We start from the raw sequence: 20,440 nt of genomic DNA, 5'->3' as shown, positions 1-20,440 counted from the left end.
ATGGCAAGAAAAAGCCTTTCCTTTCTACCCACTCCTCTCTTAAAAACATTCTCCGGTACTTTGGCGACTAGTAAGTATTTTTTAAATCTCACACTTTGGGCTGGATGTGTCAATGTGTAGTTCATACATGCATAATCTATTAACAGAATTACTGTCTTAAATACTGCCTCAATTAGCCATGAAATCCCTAGTTTGAAAGCAACTGTTTTCTGGAAGCTGGGCTATGCCATTTTCCCTACATTTCCCCCCACGTGGGCCAGCCCCTAACAATTGGGGTTCAAGCCAATGAGATTCAGCCCCTCGCCATTTGAGTGACAGCCAGCAAGAACCACACAGCAGAGCGAGAGAGCAATGACATGGTGCACATATCTGCACATATGTGATTTAGTACGCAAATCTCGGGGACCACTTTTGGCTCGTGGGTGCTACTTTCAGAACTACTGGCTAAAAAGTATACAAAAGTACTGGAGAATCTCTAACTGCAGCAGACAGAGATTAACTCTGGCTGCACAGGAAGTACAATTACTGTATGAGGGGGAAAAGAAGATGTTTGAAAATAGGTTTTCAAAACATCTGCATTTTTAACTAAACGTAAAAATTAAAGCAAGGGAAGTTTCCCCATTTTAAGTAATCTGACATTCAATTTCTTCGCCCAAAATGTCATCAACCTATTCAAGCACCCCTCGACAAAAACATAGCACAGCACAATTGCCAGACTCACCCATAGTTGCCCCATCTCAACTATGCTACTGTGATGTCTCATGCAGTCCTGAAGGCTCTGGAGGGAAAAAGGGGGAGTGATAATGTCAATTCAATAATAGTACTGAAACTCAATAATGTTCAAATAAGCAATTATAGAAGATAATACTACTGGACTAATTAAGGCCACGGAGGTCAGCATAAAAAACAGAATGCTTAATTAATACACAGTCTGTATGAGTTTGAGAGCTCTGCTCAAAGCAATACTGCGTTATTTTTTATGTAGGCTACCAATTAGGCAGGAATTTAATCTAAGGCCTGTTTTTTCCACCTGCACATGTACAGTGGGGAGAACAAGTATTTGATACACTGCCGATTTTGCAGGTTTTCCTACTTACAAAGCATGTAGAGGTTTGTAATTTTTATCATAGGTACACTTCAACTGTGAGAGACGGAATCTAAAACAAAAATCCAGAAAATCACATTGTATGATTTTTAAGTAATTAATTTGCATTTTATTGCATAACATAAGTATTTGATCACCTACCAACCAGTAAGAATTCCGGCTCTCACAGACCTGTTAGTTTTTCTTTAAGAAGCCCTCCTGTTCTCCACTCATTACCTGTATTAACTGCACCTGTTTGAACTCGTTACCTGTATAAAAGACACCTGTCCACACACTCAATCAAAACAGACTCCAACCTCTCCACAATGGCCAAGACCAGAGAGCTGTGTAAGGACATCAGGGATAAAATTGTAGACCTGCACAAGGCTGGGATGGGCTACAGGACAATAGGCAATCAGCTTGGTGAGAAGGCAACAACTGTTGGCGCAATTATTAGAAAATGGAAGAAGTTCAAGATGACGGTCAATCACCCTCGGTCTGGGGCGCCATGCAAGATCTCACCTCGTGGGGTATCAATGATCATGAGGAAGGTGAGGGATCAGCCCAGAACTACACGGCAGGACCTGGTCAATGACCTGAAGAGAGCTGGGACCACAGTCTCAAAGAAAACCATTAGTAACACACTACGCCGTCATGGATTAAAATCCTGCAGCGCATGCAAGGTCCCTCTGCTCAAGCCAGCGCATGTCCAGGCCCGTCTGAAGTTTACCAATGACCATCTGGATGATCCAGAGGAGGAATGGGAGAAGGTCATGTGGTCTGATAAGACAAAAATAGAGCTTTTTGGTCTAAACTCCACTCGCCGTGTTTGGAGGAAGAAGGATGAGTACAACCCCAAGAACACCATCCCAACCGTGAAGCATGGAGGTGGAAACATCATTCTTTTGGGATGCTTTTCTGCAAAGGGGACAAGACGACTGCACCGTATTGAGGGGAGGATGGATGGGGCCATGTATCGCGAGATCTTGGCCAACAACCTCCTTCCCTCAGTAAGAGCATTGAAGATGGGTCGTGGCTGGGTCTTCCAGCATGACAACGACCCGAAACACACAGCCAGGGCAACTTAAGGAGTGGCTCTGTAAGAAGCATCTCAAGGTCCTGGAGTGGCCTAGCCAGTCTCCAGACCTGAACCCAATAGAAAATCTTTGGAGGGAGCTGAAAGTCCGTATTGCCCAGCAACAGCCCCGAAACCTGAAGGATCTGGAGAAGGTCTGTATGGAGTGGGCCAAAATCCCTTCTGCAGTGTGTGCAAACCTGGTCAAGACCTACAGGAAACGTATGATCTCTGTAATTGCAAACAAAGGTTTCTGTACCAAATATTAAGTTCTGCTTTTCTGATGTATCAAATACTTATGTCATGCAATAAAATGCAAATTAATTACTTAAAAATCATACAATAGTGTACCTATGATAAAAATTACAGACCTCTACATGCTTTGTAAGTAGGAAAACCTGCAAAATCGGCAGTGTATCAAATACTTGTTCTCCCCACTGTATGTTCCTTTTCTCTCTCTACATTTTTTTATTGTATGTATTTGATTATGTGGAAATAAAAACCCTAATACAGAGTAGAGTGTATAGAGCGGAGAGCATGTTTTACGTTATGGTGGCCGTCCCGCAGCACTTTGTGAAGCACATGGCAGAACTTCCAGCTGAGGATGGAGTTTCTGGACAAAGGGAGGCCCAAGGCGTAGGACCAGAAGGTAAAGGCCCCCTTTTCCCTGTGGGTCCCCAGAATTATCCCTGTAGGGGCCGTCAAGGAAGACCAGCAAAATACAAAGCCAAAACAATACCTTCACTCGGTCCCTCACATATTCTTTTACTTTCTCTTCCTCTCATGTGCGATGGAGACCGTAATAAAAATCACACAATTTCAACACCTCTATCTTACTACATTACCTAAAACAAAACACAGTTTAAGAGATTAATGTATACTTAACACTAAATCATCACAGGAGCATAAAATACATTGTACATTGTTGCGAGTTAGCAAGTAAGCATTTCACTGTACCGTTTGCACGTGACCAATAAACTTTGATAATAAGCATTGTTGCCATAGATACATTTAGCAGTAAAATATCCTGGGTGAATTCTAAGTTGAAGATAACAAAGGTTAAGACAACTTATAAAATGGGCGGTTCGAGCCCTGAATGCTGATTGGCTGACAGCCGTGGTATATCTGACCAAATACCACGGGTATGTCAAAACATTTATTTTTACTGCTCTAATTACGTTGGTAACCAGTTTATAATAGCAATAAGGCACCTCTGGGTTTGTGGTATATGGCCAATATCCCACGGCTAAGGGCTGTGTCCAGGCACTCCGCGATGCGTCGTGCATAAGAACAGTCCTTAGACGTGGTATGTTGCCATATACCACACCCCCTCGTGCCTTATTGCTTAATTATAAAATGGCATTGTTGAATACTCATTTCTGATTGGCTTGAACGGCATTCTAGAGCGTGCATTATTTCCCTATAGCGCACAGTATATCAGCATGGTAAAATTCAATGGCTATATACTCAGGACTCTATGCGTTCTCTGGAAAATAATGCAACTCCGTGGGAGGTTAGTTCCACTCCGCTAGCGCGTTGTGGAACACACCTTCCACGTCGTTCATTATTGTCCATAGAACACATAGCCCCTCATTGATTATCCCTTATGTAATAATTCCATGCAGAAGCGTTCGAAAATAAACGAATTCACTGAACCAGCACCAGAGCGAAAATGACAGAATGAATGGTAGCAGTACAGAAACTTTGCCATCAAAGTGGAAAATAAATACAATCGTAGTGAATTTCAGCTAACTACAACAGAAAAACTGTTTTACTGTCATTCTATTCATTTAAACTTTATTCAAATGATCTACAGCCACTTTATTAATTGATTTTCCGACCGCTAGTCACATTTTCAATGCTAATCCTGTAGAATCAGCAACAGCACTGGTCCAATGAATGTGTTTATTTTCAAACGCTCCGCATGGCATTATTTCGTTGTCTTAAACTACATTATTTTTATCCTAGGATGGATGTATAGCCTACATGATGGCAAATGTCAGCTCTAAAAACCAAATTACCTTTACAGAACACCACATGATTACATTGTATATCAAACAGGGTTGGGGTTCTACAGCATAACTCCCCAGTGGTTAAAAACAGCCCAGTTGTTCGGCACAGTGGGTTATCAGGCATACAAAGTTTGGAGCACATAATAGCAAAAAGGTTTACTGTTCCCAGTTTGGGGTTATATTGAAGGATACGGCGTGCATGTTTCTCTTTCACAGGCGCCTCGTTGGAGTTGATGGCTTTGCTGATGCTGCTGAGCTGGGAGAGGAGAGAGAGGACGGGTTGAGGCCATCAGTCACTATGGCTACTGAACTACCACTCAACAGTGACAAAAAGCATATTTAAAAAGGGATACTTCAGGATTTTCACAATGAGGCCATGTATCTACTTCCCCAGAGTCAGATGAACTCATGGATACCATTTATATGCTTCTGTGTCCAGTATGAAGGAAGGAAGTTAGAGGTAGTTTCGCAAGCTAATGCTAACTTGCTTTAGCGCAATGACTGGAAGTTTATAGGTATCTGCTAGCATGCTTCCCATAACACTTAGCAACGGAGGTTGCTTATCAGTCCCCCTCCCACCTATCCATCCCTTGAGTCTCCCCTTACATTGAATATTTAAAATCAAGCACTTCGAATACCCCAGAAGCATTTAACTGTAGGGCACTTCCACATCATATGAAGGAATGTGCCTACCTGATTTAGGGGACACAGCGAACAGTTGGTGCCAATTTCATAGTAAAAACATTTCCTTGGCACTAAATACAATCTGTGAACAGACTTAAAATTTATAAATTGATGGTTCGGATTACGGGATGCCAAGGTTATATTTTCCCATATTCTGTTCTAGTTAAAGGGTTGATCAAATTCAATTACACTACTGTTCAAAAGTTTGGGGTCACTTAGAAATGTCCTTGTTTTCGAAAGAAAAGCAATTTTTTTGTCCATTAAAATAATATCAAATTGATCAGAAATACAGTGTAGACATTGTTCATGTTGTAAATGGCTATTGTAGCTGGAAACTGCAGATTTTTAATGGAATATCTACATAGGTACAGAGGCCCATTATCAGCAACCATCAGTCCTGTGTTCCAATGGCACGTTGTGTTTCCTAATCCAAGTTTATCATTTTAAAAGTCTAATTGATCATTAGAATACCCTTTTGCAATTATGTTAGCACAGCTGAAAACTGTTGTGCTGATTAAAGGAGCAATAAAACTGGCCTTCTTGAGACTAGTTGAGTAGCTGGAGCATCAGCAATTGTGGGTTCGATTACAGGATCAAAATGGCCAGAAACAAATAACTTTCTTCTGAAACTCGTCAGTCTATTCGTGTTCTGAGAAATGAAGGCTATTCCATGCGAGAAATTACCAAGAAGCTGAAGATCTCGTACAACGCTGTGTACTACTCCCTTCACAGAACAGCACAAACTGGCTCTAACCAGAATAGAAAGAGGAGTGGGAGGCCCAGGTGCACAACTGAGCAAGAGGACAAATACATTAGAGTGTCTAGTTTGAGAAACAGACGCCTTACAGGTCCTCAACTGGCAACTTCATTAAATAGTACCCGCAAAACACCAGTCTCAATGTCAACAGTGAAGAGGCGACTCCGGGATGCTGAACTTCTAGACAGAGTTGTAAAGAAAAAGCCATACAGTGGGGGAAAAAAGTATTTAGTCAGCCACCAATTGTGCAAGTTCTCCCACTTAAAAAGGTACACGTCAACTATGACAGACAAATTGAGAAAAAAATTCCAGAAAATCACATTGTAGGATTTTTAATGAATTTATTTGCAAATTATGGTGGAAAATAAGTATTTGGTCACCTACAAACAAGCAAGATTTCTGGCTCTCACAGACCTGTAACTTCTTCTTTAAGAGGCTCCTCTGTCCTCCACTCGTTACCTGTATTAATGGCACCTGTTTGAACTTGTTATCAGTATAAAATACACCTGTCCACAACCTCAAACAGTCACACTCCAAACTCCACTATGGCCAAGACCAAAAAGCTGTCAAAGGACACCAGAAACAAAATTGTAGACCTGCACCAGGCTGGGAAGACTGAATCTGCAATAGGTAAGCAGCTTGGTTTGAAGAAATCAACTGTGGGAGCAATTATTAGGAAATGGAAGACATACAAGACCACTGATAATCTCCCTCGATCTGGGGCTCCACGCAAGATCTCACCCCGTGGGGTCGAAATGATCACAAGCAAAAATCCCAGAACCACACGGGGGGACCTAGTGAATGACCTGCAGAGAGCTGGGACCAAAGTAACAAAGCCTACCATCAGTAACACACTACGCCGCCAGGGACTCAAATCCTGCAGTGACAGACGTGTCCCCCTGCTTAAGCCAGTACATGTCCAGGCCCGTCTGAAGTTTGCTAGAGTGCATGTGGATGATCCAGAAGAGGATTGGGAGAATGTCATATGGTCAGATGAAACCAAAATATAACTTTTTGGTAAAAACTCAACTCGTCGTGTTTGGAGGACAAAGAATGCTGAGTTGCATCCAAAGAACACATTTTACATTTACATTACATTTTTAGTCATTTAGCAGACGCTCTTATCCAGAGCGACTTACAGGAGCAATTAGGGTTAAGTGCCTTGCTCAAGGGCACATCGACAGATTTTTCACCTAGTCGGCTCGGGGATTAGAACCAGCGACCTTTCGGTTACTGGCACAACGCTCTTAAGCACTAAGCTACCTGCCGCCTATACCTACTGTGAAGCATGGGGGTGGAAACATCATGCTTTGGGGCTGTTTTTCTGCAAAGGGACCAGGACGACTGATCCGTGTAAAGGAAAGAATGAATGGGGCCATGTATCGTGAGATTTTGAGTGAAAACCTCCTTCCATCAGCAAGGGCATTGAAGATGAAACGTGGCTGGGTCTTTCAGCATGACAATGATCCCAAACACACCGCCCGGGCAATGAAGGAGTGGCTTCGTAAGAAGCATTTCAAGGTCCTGGAGTGGCCTAGCCAGTCTCCAGATCTCAACCCCATAGAAAATCTTTGGAGGGAGTTGAAAGTCCGTGTTGCCCAGCGACAGCCCCAAAACATCACTGCTCTAGAGGAGATCTGCATGGAGGAATGGGCCAAAATACCAGCAACAGTGTGTGAAAACCTTGTGAAGACTTACAGAAAACGTTTGACCTGTGTCATTGCCAACAAAGGGTATATAACAAAGTATTGAGAAACTTTTGTTATTGACCAAATACTTATTTTCCACCATAATTTGCAAATAAATTCATTAAAAATCCTACAATGTGATTTTCTGGATTTTCTCATTTTGTCTGTCATAGGTGACGTGTTCCTATGATGAAATGTACAGGCCTCTCATCTTTTTAAGTAGGAGAACTTGCACAATTGGTGGCTGACTAAATACTTTTTTCCCCCACTGTATGTACTTGCAAATGTATAAATTGACAAATTCTGAACATTTGGGAAAACTCCTGGCAGACTTGATACAAAATATTGTGTAGTGATGTAATCCTTCACTGGATCAGTCTGAAACTTTGCACACACAATGATGCCATTTTGTGGACAAAATCTAAATTACACCTAGATTCCTACATCACTGTCTGGCCTTTCTCTTTCATTTAAAAAATGATTAAATAAAATAAAAAATAAAACAGATTTTTTTTGTTTGTATTATCTTTTACCAGATCTAATGTGTTATTCTCCTACATTAATTTCACATTTCCACAAACTTCAAAGTGTTTCCTTTCAAATAATATCAAGAATATGCATATCCTTGCTTCAGGTCCTGAGCAGTTAGATTTTGGTTATGTCATTTTAGGCTAAGAAAAAAAAGAAAAAAAGGGTACGATCCTTTTAAGATAGCTAGGTGGGACAACCACATCACAGTCATAGCAGTACATTTTTCTTCTATAAAGTAGCCATCAGCAAAGTCAGATCTAGTAAGGGATATCAAAAGCTGTTTCTGCATCTTGAGATAATACAGCACAAGGAGCTGTTGTTTCTGATAAAACATCTGAGATATGTAATAATCTGAGGTTATCCGAGGATAAAAGTTTAACAAACCCGGGTGTCCATCTTTTCCAAACACATGACACATGATTACAGCATTCCAAATGTAATTGCTGGTTGACTTTACACCACTGATGGCAACTGGGATTCCTACATTAGATGGATTACAAAACGTGTCAAATGAGCATTCCTAACAGTTGATACCCTACATGCTCCCAAAATACTCCATGCATCAGGGTGTCCTCGCCATGTTATGCTGACAATGACAATAGAGAAAAGAGACCTAATGTGACCAGCAACACGGTACACAGTGCCTCTGTCCTGGTCCCTCAGGCATCTGGGCCAACAGGTAGAACTAGTCAGAGTGAATGGAGGGATGAAGGGAGAGAAGCACAGTCAGAGCTAGGTCAACACTTCCCTCAAAGCATGTGTGTTTCAGTGCCGTTTAAGATCAGGGAGGACTTAAAAAATATATATATATATACACACAGTTGAAGTTGGAAGTTTACATAGACCTTAGCCAAATACATTTAAACTTAGTTTTTCACAATTCCTGACACTTAATCCTAGTAAAAATTCCCTGTCTTAGGTCAGTTAGGATCACCACTTTATTTTAAGAATGTGAAATGTCAGAATAATAGTAGTGATTTATTTAAGCTTTTATTTCTTTCATCACATTACATTCCCAGTGGGTCAGAAGTTTACATACACTAAATTAGTATTTGGTAGCATTGCCTTTAAATTGTTTAACTTGGGTCAAACGTTTCAGGTAGCCTTCTACAAGCTTCCCACAATAAGTTGGGTGAAATTTGGCACATTCCTCCTAACAGAGCTGGTGTAACTGAGTCAGGTTGTAGGCCTCCTTGCTCGCACACACTTTTTCAGTTCTGCCCACACATTTTCTATAGGATTGAGGTCAGGGCTTTGTGATGGCCACTCCAATACCTTGACTTTGTTGTCCTTAAGCCATTTTGCCCCAACTTTGGAAGTATGCTTGGGGTCATTGTCCATTTGGAAGACCCATTTGCAACCAAGCTTTAACTTCCTGACTGATGTCTTGAGATGTTGCTTCAATATATCCACATCATTTTCATTCCTCATGATGCCATCCATTTTGTGAAGTGCACCAGTCTCTCCTGCAGCAAACACCCCCACAGCATGATGCTGCCACCCCCGTGCTTCACGGTTGGGATGGTGTTCTTCAGCTTGCAAGTTACCCCCTTTTTCCTCCAAACATTACGATGGTCATTATGAACAAACAGTTCCATTTTTGTTTCATCAGACCAGAGGACATTTCTCCAAAAAGTAAGATCTTTATCCCCATGTGCAGTTGCAAACCGTAGTCGGGCTTTTTTATGGGGGTTTTGGAGCAGTGGCTTCTTCCTTGCTGAGCGGCCTTTCAGGTTATGCCGATATAGGACTCGTTTTACTGTGGATATAGATACTTTTGTACCGGTTTCCTCCAGCATCTTCACAAGGTCCTTTGCTGTTGTTCTGGGATTGATTTACACTTTTCGCACCAAAGTACCTTCATCTCTAGGAGACAGAACGCGTCTCCTTCCTGAGCGTTATGACGGCTGCGTGGTCCCATGGTGTTTATACTTGCGTACTATTGTTTGTACAGATGAACGTGGTACCTTCAGGCGTTTGGAAATTGCTCCCAAGGATGAACCAGACTGGTGGAGGTCTACAATTTTTTTCCTGAGGTCTTGGCTGATATCTTTTGATTTTCCCATGATGTCAAGCAAAGAGGCACTGAGTTTGAAGGTAGGCCTTGAAATACATCCACAGGTCCACCTCCAATTGATTCAAATGATGTCAATTAGCCTATCAGAAGCTTCTAAAGCCATGACATCATTTTCTGGCATTTTCCAAGCTGTTTAAAGTCACAGTCAACTTAGTGTATGTAAACTTCTGACCCACTGGAATGTGATACAGTGAATTATAAGTGAAATAATCTGTCTGTAAACAACTGTTGGAAAAATTACTTGTGTCATGCACAAAGTAGATGTCCTAACCGACTTGCCAAAACTATAGTTTGTTAACAATACATTTGTGGAGTGGTTGAAAAACGAGTTTTAATGACGCCAACCTAAGTGTATTTAAACTTCCGACTTCAACTGTATATACCACAGCAGGTGAAAAGGACAAGAAGATGGAGGAATTCAAGAGCTCTGGATCCCCTGTTCACTCACAGCCTGCTGTTCTATTTCATTTCAATTCATTACATAACCGACTGACTAATCCAGTTTGCAGTGACATACATGAGCTGTTATGATTCATTTATGCAGATTTTCTGGTCCTGTCCCAGCTCCCTCTCGCCCTACTTCCCCCTCAATAACCCACCACCGCCACAGAAAAGAGACACTGGTATGTTACACCGAGCAGGGGCAAATGTAAGTCTGTACGCACACACACACACGCATACATTCTGCCCTAATGAGTCACTCAATCGAAAAATAATCCCACATTTTTCCTTTACCCACTTGCTGTATACACAGTCACATACAGTACATTCACTCACTCTAGAATGCACACATCTTATCGTTCACATAGGGAGGGAGGAACACAATCTCGGAAATTCGAGTCAAGCCTGGTCGAAATTTGCCAGCAATCCCGGAAATGCATAAAGACCTCAGTTAGTGAAACTGTGGAGACACCACAGACCACAACCCACCAACTTCCCCCTCTCCCAAAACACACAGTCACTAAACAAAGCACAGAGGGGCTACTGTGCGCCTAAGGCAACCACTCACGAGTGAGGGGAAAGTTGGGAGGAGAGACAGAGGGCAGTCTTGGTTAATGTGGACCCCTCCTTGTGAGGCTACTGCTAGTGCTGGCTTATAGGGGGCCAGAGCAAGTGGTGGCCTGGAGGGGTGCATGACAATGAGGGGTTTGTGGGAGGAGGAAGGCCCGTCAGCTGGGGTATAAGATCGGGTTGAATGGGGGCCACGCTCTGCCACAGAGGCCTCGGCAGATGGCCATGGAGCAGCATGGCTGCAGGGAGGCTCCTTAATACATTCAGACTGATTGACACTCAGAGGACAGGAGAGGAGAGGAGAGGAGAGGAGAGGAGAGGAGGAGAGAGAGTGTGTGAGTGAAAAAGACCGGGAGTGTGAGGGAGAAAGGAAGCGAGAGGGAAGGGGGAGGAAGGGAGATCCTTGTTACACTAACCTTATCAGAAACTGCATAATGCAGTGAAGTGTGAGCAATGGAATTTATAGAACTGCTAGAAGTCTAGAATTGTAGATTGGCAATGACACAAACCAACAAAAGAACTACCCCGTCCCCCACTGGCACACTCCGTCACTCATTCATACAAAGAAACAAACACCATTAAAACTTTCAACAGCAATGCCATAAGGTCAGAAAAGTCTACATTCATCTGGTTGGAAACAGGAGAAGCTGGTCAACTGTGATCTAAGTGGGCCAGAGACAGTCTGACACCATTTAGCTGTCTGACACATGCTACAACATTGAACCTGGTCCCAAACATGTCTAAATCCCCCAATAGAGGGACAAGTAGTGAGAGGGAATGAGGAGAGAGGGATGAGCCCAGCCTAATCCCTGAGGCCAGTCACCAGATAAACTCTCACCACACACACTCTGCTTCATCCCTCCCATCCCCTGATCCCACCCTTCTTACCTTCTCATCTTCTTCCTTCTTGCCTTTCAGCAGCAGTGTGTCTATGTGCTTAGACATCCCTGCAGGGGGACTATAGCTAGTGGAGACACAGCAGTAACACCTCTAGTCTACTCCATACTGGGCAGTCAGTCAGGTGCCCTGCAGTGACTCTAGGTATTGCATTCCTTATCAGCTTAATTCAACAGACTGCTGCTGCGGCTCTGGCTGTCAAGGTCAGACACAGACCCAAGCACTGCACGGCTGCCACTATTAATGCTGTTAGCCTAGTGTAAACACACTGCTAATGAGGCTGAACGAACTGTCTGGTTATGTTAGCATTAACTAGTCTAGCACTAATTCACTGGGAGTGTTGAGAAGAAGTGTTAGATAGTAATGTACTGATAGTAGCAAGAGGCCTGCTCAGTCGCCAACACACTGCTGTTCAAATCTATCAGGGAATGAATTGAAATGCATGTCCTGTATTTCTCTATCCAACACTACATTGTTTAGCGGTAAACAGGAAATTGGATAGTGGAATTTGGGGTGTGTTTTGATAAATAGCTATATCAAACCCCCTTTGATTTCGTAAGACAGCCTTCCCTGTTGTCACTTGGCAACATTAACAACATTTTAAAACGTTTAATTTCAACAAGTCAGTTTCAATTATCATTCTCACAACATCAAATACTAGCTGTTTTCATAGAACAGCCTTTCATGGCTATTATGTAAAGTAGTGTTCTGTGCTGTAGAGACACACTTCCTCTCCTGGACAACAAGCCTGTGAGATTCTGATAGGTCGTTTAGGATGTTTGGGTTCTGTCTTGCCCACACCCACTCAAGGGAGGCAGAAGTCAACTACTGCGGTGTCATCTTAAAATGGTACTACAATCATTCCAGTCTCCATTTTAAAACGTTTAATTTCAACAAGTCAGTTTCAATTATCATTCTCACAACATCAAATACTAGCTGTTTTCATAGAACAGCCTTTCATGGCTATTATGTAAATTTCCCTATTGTGTTACATTTCTCCTTAACTCCTGCTTTCTTGTATTTTGTCTCCCAGACAGCACAACAATAGCTGGCTCAGTCTCTTACAGTGATGATACAAACGGAAACCTGAGCCCCAACTGGACTAGCTTTTCCTGCCTTTGATGAAACTATTCTGTCCTCACCCCTGCTGCTTCTTCTCCTAAACCGGACATCCTACACGGATATATACAGTGCATTCAGTAAGTATTTAGACCCCTTGACCTTTTCCACATTTTGTTATGTTACGGCATTATGCAAACATTTATTAAAATTGTTTTTGTTACTCATCAATCTACACACAATACCCCATAATGACAAAGCAAAAACAGGTCTTTAGAAATGTTTGCAAATTTATTAAAAATAAAAAGCTGAAATGTCACATTTACATAAGTATTCAGACCCTTTACTCAGTACTTTGTTGAAGCACCTGTGGCAGCGATTACAGCCTTGAGTATGACACTACAGGCTTGGCACACTTTTATTTGGGTAGTTTCTCCACTTCTTCTCTGCAGATCCTCTCAAGCTCTGTCAGGATGGATAGGGAGCGTCGCTGCACAGCTATTTTCAGGTCTCTCCAGAGATGTTCGATCGGGTTCAAGTCCAGACTCTGGCTGGGCCACTCAAGGACATTCAGAGACGTGTCCCGAAGCCACACCTGCGTTGTCTTGGCTGTGTTCTTACGGTTATTGTCCTGTTGGAAGGTGAACCTTCGCTCCAGTCTGAGGTCCTGAGCGCTCTGGAGAAGGTTTTCATCAAGGATCTCTCTGTACTTTGCTCCGTTCATCTTTCCCTCGATCCTGTCTAGTCTCCCAGTCCTTGCCGCTGAAAAACATCCCCACAGCATGATGCTGCCACCTCCATGCTTCACCGTAGGGATGGTGCCAGGTTTCCTCCAGATGTGACGCTTGGCATTCAGGCCAAAGACTTCAATCTTGGTTTCATCAGACCAGAGAATCTTGTTTCTCATGGTCTGAGTCCTTTAGGTGCCTTTTGGCAAACTCCAAAAGAGCTGTCATGGCTAACTCCAAAAGAGCTGAGGAGTGGCTTCCGTCTGGCCACTCTACCGTAAAGGCCTGATTGGTGGAGTGTTGCAGAGATGGTTGTCCTTCTGGAAGGTTCTCCCATCTCCACAGAGGAACTCTGTCAGAGTGACCATCGGGTTCTTGGTCACCTCCCTGACCAAGGCCCTTCTCTCCTGATTGCTCAGTTTGGCCGGGCGGCCAGCTCTAGGAAGAGTCTTGGTGGTTCCAAACTTCTTCCATTTAAGAATGATGGAGGCCACTGTGTTCTTGGGGACCTTCAACGCTGCAGAATTTTTTGGAAACCTTCCACAGATATGTGCCTCGACACAATCCTGTCCCGGAGCCCTACGGACTATTCCTTCGACCTCAGGGCTTGGTTTTTGCTCTGACATGCACTGACAACTGTGGGTCCTTATATAGACAGGTGTGTGCCTTTCCAAATCATGTCCAATCAATTGAATTTACCACAGGTGGACTCCAATCAAGTTGTAGAAACATCTCAAGGATGATCAATGGAAACAGGATGCACCTGAGCTCAATTTCGAGTCTCATAGCTAAGGTTCTGAATACTTATGTAAATAAGGTCTATTTTTTAATTGTAATACATTTGCAAAAATGTCTAAACCTGTTTTTTTTGTTTTGTCATTATGGGGGATTGTGTGTAGATTGATGAGAATTTTTATTTGTTTAATAAATTTTTGAATAAGACTAACGTAACAAAATGTGGAAAAAGTCAAGGGGTCTGAATACTTTCCGAATACACTGTAGGTAACTTGCCATTGCTTTAAACCATCCTACAATGGTTGGATATAAAGAGTAGTGTTCTGTGCTGTAGAGACACACTTCCTCTCCTGGACAACAAGCCTGTGAGATTCTGATAAGTCGTTTAGGATGTTTGGGTTCTGTCTTGCCCACACCCACTCAAGGGAGGCAGAAGTCAACTACTGCGGTGTCATCTTAAAATGGTACTACAATCATTCCAGTCTCCTCCTCCACCTCCTCTCAAAAATGGTCACATCAGCCCTGTGTGTCAGCACCATGACTACGCTCCCTGATGTTTGTGCTCTCACTCCCCTAAGTGTCTAACTCCATGCTGTGCCACCCAAAATGGATGATGTCAGCTGTAAATAATAATAACAACCCTTACCAAACCACCCCCACCATAGTTCCACTGGCTTCTTCATTTTCCTGTAGATGCTTGGTTTCTATGGACAACCCAGGAAATTGTACACTGGCAACAAGGGTGCATTGGACTTATAAGCAACAGGTCAAAACTGAGATAAGTTAGTCATCTAGGTAAGTACTTAAACAGCAAGAAACTGGTTAAAGTAAATGGAAAGAGAGGGCTCATGGGTAGGAGTCAGTGTGTGAGTGAGAGAGATTGAGAGAGATTACACAGACCCAAAGAATTCGAAAACAAATCCAATTTTGATTAACTCCCATATCTATTGGGTGAAATACCACAGTGTGCAATCACAGCAGCAAGATTTGTGACCTGTTGCCACAAGAAAAGGGCAACCAGTGAAGAACAAACACCATTGTAAATACATTTTCCCTTTTGTACATCGTTACAGCACTGTATATAGACATAATGACATTTGAAATGTCTCTATTTTGGAACTTGTGCGAGTGTAATATTTACTGTTCACTTTTTACTGTTTATTTCACTTGTGTTTATCCATTTCACTTGCTTTGGCAATGTAAACATATGTTTCCCATGCCAATAAAGCCCCTTGAATTGAATTCAATTGAATTGAGAGTGAGTGAGTGAGTGAGTGAGTGAGTGAGTGAGTGAGTGAGTGAGTGAGTGAGTGAGTGAGTGAGTGAGTGAGTGAGTGAGTGAGTGAGTGAGAGAAAGGGGTTGTCCAGAGTCTGACTGTTTTAACACTCTTGGTTTCACCACCAGACAAAAGAAAGATAATGAAAACAGTTATCAGCTGAACAGGATGCCAGTGAAAGGGAGGAAAGTAGCAGGTGACCCAACTGTGGTTTGTGACTATTACGATTTCCCATTGTAGCCAATTCAGTTCGCAGTAATTCCATTACTGATTTTTGGTAATTTCGTTACCAATTACAAGTTTTAATCCCTTAACTATTATATCAGTAAAATCACTAACTAATTGGTAGGTCTACCATTACTTGTTACTTATGTGAACTTTAATTATCCTCCTTCCTCATGAGGGAGAGAAATTAGAAAATATCTTAAAGATGTGAGTTTTTGGTAACAGAATTACAAGGCAATATTTCTTAAACTTACAGAAGGTAAACAATTTCTACGAAACTAAATATAACATTATTGTGCTTTGATATACAGTACCAGTAAAACGGTTGGACACTCCTACTCATTCAAGGGTTCTTCTTTATTTTACTATTTTCTACATTGTAGAATAATAGTGAAGACATCAAAACTATGAAATAACACATATGGAATCATGTAGTAACCAAAAAAGTGTTAAACAAATCAAAATATATTTTATATTTGAGATTCTTCAAATAGCCACCCTTTGCCTTGATGACAGCTTTGCATGCTTTTGGCATTCTCTCAACCAGCTTCACCTGGAATGCTTTTCCAACAGTCTTGAAGGAGTTCCTACATACGCTGAGCACTTGTTGGCTGCTTTTCCTTCACTCTGCCGTCCGACTCATCCCAAACGATCTCAATTGGGTTGAGGTCAGGTGATTGTGGAGGCCAGGTCATCTGATGCAGCACTCCATCACTCTCCTTCTTGGTAAAATAGCCCTTACACAGCCTGGAGGTGTGTTGAGTCATTGTCCTGTTGAAAATAGTCCCACTAAGCCCAAACCAGATGGGATGGCGTATCGCTGCAGAATGCTGTGGTAGCCAGGCTGGTTAAGAATTCTAAATAAATCACAGACAATGTCACCAGCAAAGCACCCCCACACCATAACACCTCCTCCTCCATGCTTTACGGTGTGAAATACACATGCGGAGATCATCTGTTCACCCACACCGCGTCTCACAAAGACACGGCGGTTGGAACCAAAAATCTCCAATTTGGACTCCAGACCAAAGGACACATTTCTACCGGTCTAATGTCCATTGATCGTGTTTTTGGCCCAAGCAGGTCTCTTCTTCTTATTGGTGTCCTTTAGTAGTGTTTTTTTTGCAGCAATTCGACCATGAAGGCCTGATTCACACAATCCCCTCTGAACAGTTGGATGTTGAGATGAGTCTGTGACTTGAACTCTGTGAAGCATTTATTTGGGCTACAATTTCTGAGGCTGGTAACTCTAATGAACTTATCCTCTGCAGCAGAGGTAACTCTGGGTCTTCCATTCCTGTGGCGGTCCTCATGAGAGCCAGTTTCATCACAGCGCTTGATGGTTTTTGCGACTGCACAAAGTTCTTGAAATTCTCCATATTGACTGACCTTCATGTCTTAAAGTAATGATGGACTGTCATTTATCTTTGCTTATTTGAGCTGTTCTTGCCATAATATGGACTAGGTCTTTTACCAAATAGGGCTATCGTCTGTATACCCCCCCCCCCCCCCCCCTACCTTGTCACAACACAACTGATTGGCTCAAGCGCATTAAGAAGGAAAGAAATTACACAAATTAACTAATTGAAATGCATTCCAGGTGACTACCTCATGAAGCTGGTTGAGAGAATGCCAAGAGTGTGCAAAGCTGTCATCAAAGCAAAGGGTGGCTTTTTGAAGAATCTCAAATATAAAATATATTTTGATTTGTTTAACACTTTTCTGGTTACTACATGATTCCTTGTGTGTTATTTCATAGTTTTGATGTCTTCACTATTATTCTACAATGTACAAAATAGTAAAAATAAAGAAAAACTATTGAATGATTAGGTGTGTCCAAACCTTTGAATAGTAGTATATTTCTGATACCTTTTAAGACTTTTTCTCGTCAATGTTTTCTAAGAACACTTTTCCATCTGTTTATGCAGAAATCAAAGCCTTTACTTATGCCAAATTTGTTATATGGAGAATGGTTGAAACATGTATCTATGCCTTCATTTCCAAAAAAGATAGTCTTAGCTTTCATTTGACACCCAATTTGATATGCTCCTATTAAACATCACGTTGGTGCGTGTCCTTTTCAATGGAAATGCACTAATACAGTTTTGAATGAATAGCAAGTATAGCAGCCTTCTTATGTCTTTCCAGTTATGTGCCTTTGATGACCAGAGTAGAGCTACATTAGTGTGCTTTACATTAGGCTAGTAACATTCAAATAGGGGTGTCAGCTGACTTTGGGCAGCTTTATAAGGATGGTAACATACTGCAGCACACACAGAGCGACTCTGCAGCACCCTCTATAGAAAGACAATATGGTGGAGCTGCCTGTCCTTGGATAGAGGCCCTATATGACCACCAGAGTTGAGTTGATTTGAATACCAGGACATTGCAGCACATTACATAACGGTCTCTACATTTGCACTGTCATATCAGGAGTAGACGGTCACAAGCAGAGCAGGAAGCAAACAAGGAACCTGTGAGAAAGGGCAAGTAGACCATAGACAGGGAAGGCAAAACAGGACTCACTCAGGAGCAGTGTAGTGTCTCCCTCAGGTCAGCAGTACAAAGGTCTGACTAATGGCTAGACCTAAAGCCAGTCACTGTTTGGGTGTAACATGTCAGGATCTCATGTCTCTATGGCAGCGCTGAACAGAGATGTGCCAAGGGCATGTGACTGCGCCTCTGATATGTTCTGATGTGCTAATCTTTGACAAATTTAAACATCCTGTCAACAATGCAGTCAAAGGGACCACACAATCTCGCTTTCCCACTCCTTCTTCCATCTAGCAGGCCAAAGGAATGCGTTTCCTCTTCCTCATTGATTCAGTTTAGTATCATCACTGCCTAACTTTGTCTGGCTGACCTTGTGTGACTATAGGTTCTAGTTTGTCAAGATACCAGTATTGCGATACTACGATACCAGATTTTCCTTGGCAAAAAAGAAAACACGAAGCAGACTAAACTCTATGGTCCTTTAAAACGTACTTTTGTAAAATATTGTACTATAGCTTGCAAAATAAACAAATGTGACTCTGGGTGACACCATAAAGCTGTTTTTTCCAACATTAGGACTTTTTTCCTCAATAAATTTAGTCTGCTTCATGTTTTGTTTCCTTTGTTTCCTTACTTACATTTACATTTTAGTCATTTAGCAGACGCTCTTATCCAGAGAGACTTACAGTTAGTGAGTGCATACATCGGGAATCGAACCCACAACCCTGGCGTTGCAAACACCATGCTCTACCAACTGAGCTACATCCCTGCCGGCCATTCCCTCCCCTACCCTGGACGACGCTGGGCCAATTGTGCGCTGCCCCATGGGTCTCCCGGTCGCAGCCGGCTACAACAGAGCCTGGATTCGAACCAGGATCTCTGGTGGCACAGATAACACTGCGATGTAGTGCCTTAGACCACTGCGCCACTCGGGAGGCGATACTGGTAGCGTGACAACACTAATAGGTTCTGTATTTTTGCATCAATCGATCCAATATATTCAAATGAGGTGCCGTAACAAAGGCACAAGGAGATGGCAAAGATTTCTCTTGCCTCATGCCATGGTCACACAGACTGTTGACAGTTTGCGTTCTGCTGGACGTCAAGTCATTTCAGATGGAGGAGTCCAGCTGTTTTTGGATGATGGTAATGATGATGATGATGATGATGATGATTAAGTTAAAATGTTTGGACAGTGAGACATTATCGAAAAATATATATATGGCTGATCAATGTAAAGGAATTACGCCTACACGTCAGTTATTAATCACAGGCAACCACTAACAGCTGATTGAATGGCATATTAATTATGCTGTGAGTAATGTTTCGCCACGCGGGGTGCCACAGGCCTATCAAAATAGCAACTCAGGTGATTGGACCATGTGCAGATTTTGCATCAAAATGTTTTCGAGCGTCATATTACAGTTAACAAGCGCTGTTTTGGGAAACCTACTACCCTTCCTGTGCGCAAATAAAAATAACATTGGAGAAATGACAGGCCTCATATGCTATTTCAAACGCTGGTTTGTCGAAAAGCCGCAAAACAAACAGCTGAGCAGGGCAAATTCATCCACCATCATCAGGTTATTCATATTTACCTGCTGCTTGTCAAAATGTTCCCTCTCCGCACCTAAATTGGTTTCGGTCCTTTTGGTTTTCACTCTTGAAGGCACCCGTCCTACGGAATTCATCCTCACGTCTTGGAAGCCGGTTAAACCCTTACTGGATATTCCACGATATGGACTGTTTGTAACAAATACCCACTCTTTAGCAAAATGTTCGTTTATAAAAGCAGTCCTTGCAGTTTTTGGTAGGAGCAACGCGCGAACAACCGCTTCCAGGCGTTAGACGTCCGCGAGTGGCATTTGGAGGCAGCGAACTCAATTGCGAGAACGCATCACGGTCAGATTAGGAAAAAGCGAAATGAAAGTAACGTTTGCTGTACGTGGGGATCCTCGTCTACTGAGGATACGACAGTAGTTCGCACGAAGAATCACTGGGGGAGCCCATGCGACAGGGAGGCTGTTTATGTCACTCATGCAGTGGGCTATTGAAATGGCACGGGTTTATTTTTCTTCACCTCACACCTGAAAAGGTATTTTAAGGC

General features: G+C 42.4%; 1 protein-coding gene across 1 annotated transcript in view; it reads right to left on the bottom strand.

Annotated features, from left to right (window-relative positions):
- Positions 1-20,195, bottom strand: part of LOC311141329 (huntingtin-interacting protein 1-related protein-like) — a 40,225-nt gene extending 20,030 nt beyond the window's left edge. The window contains exons 1-4 of the mRNA XM_084176626.1: positions 19,932-20,195; positions 4,364-4,427; positions 2,706-2,848; positions 722-778 (exon numbers count right to left, since the gene is read on the bottom strand). Coding sequence (XP_084032752.1) covers positions 722-778; positions 2,706-2,848; positions 4,364-4,427; positions 19,932-20,024 — 357 coding nt within the window. The 5' untranslated portion in view covers positions 20,025-20,195. The remainder of the gene's footprint in view (positions 1-721; positions 779-2,705; positions 2,849-4,363; positions 4,428-19,931) is intronic.
- Positions 20,196-20,440: the final 245 nt, after the last annotated feature.

Source organism: Coregonus lavaretus (genome assembly GCF_964263955.1).
Source record: "Coregonus lavaretus genome assembly, chromosome: 14".
NCBI classification, from domain to species: domain Eukaryota; kingdom Metazoa; phylum Chordata; class Actinopteri; order Salmoniformes; family Salmonidae; genus Coregonus; species Coregonus lavaretus.
The sequence above is the reverse complement of the archived record's forward strand: the minus strand, read 5'-3'. Positions and strand labels throughout refer to the sequence as shown.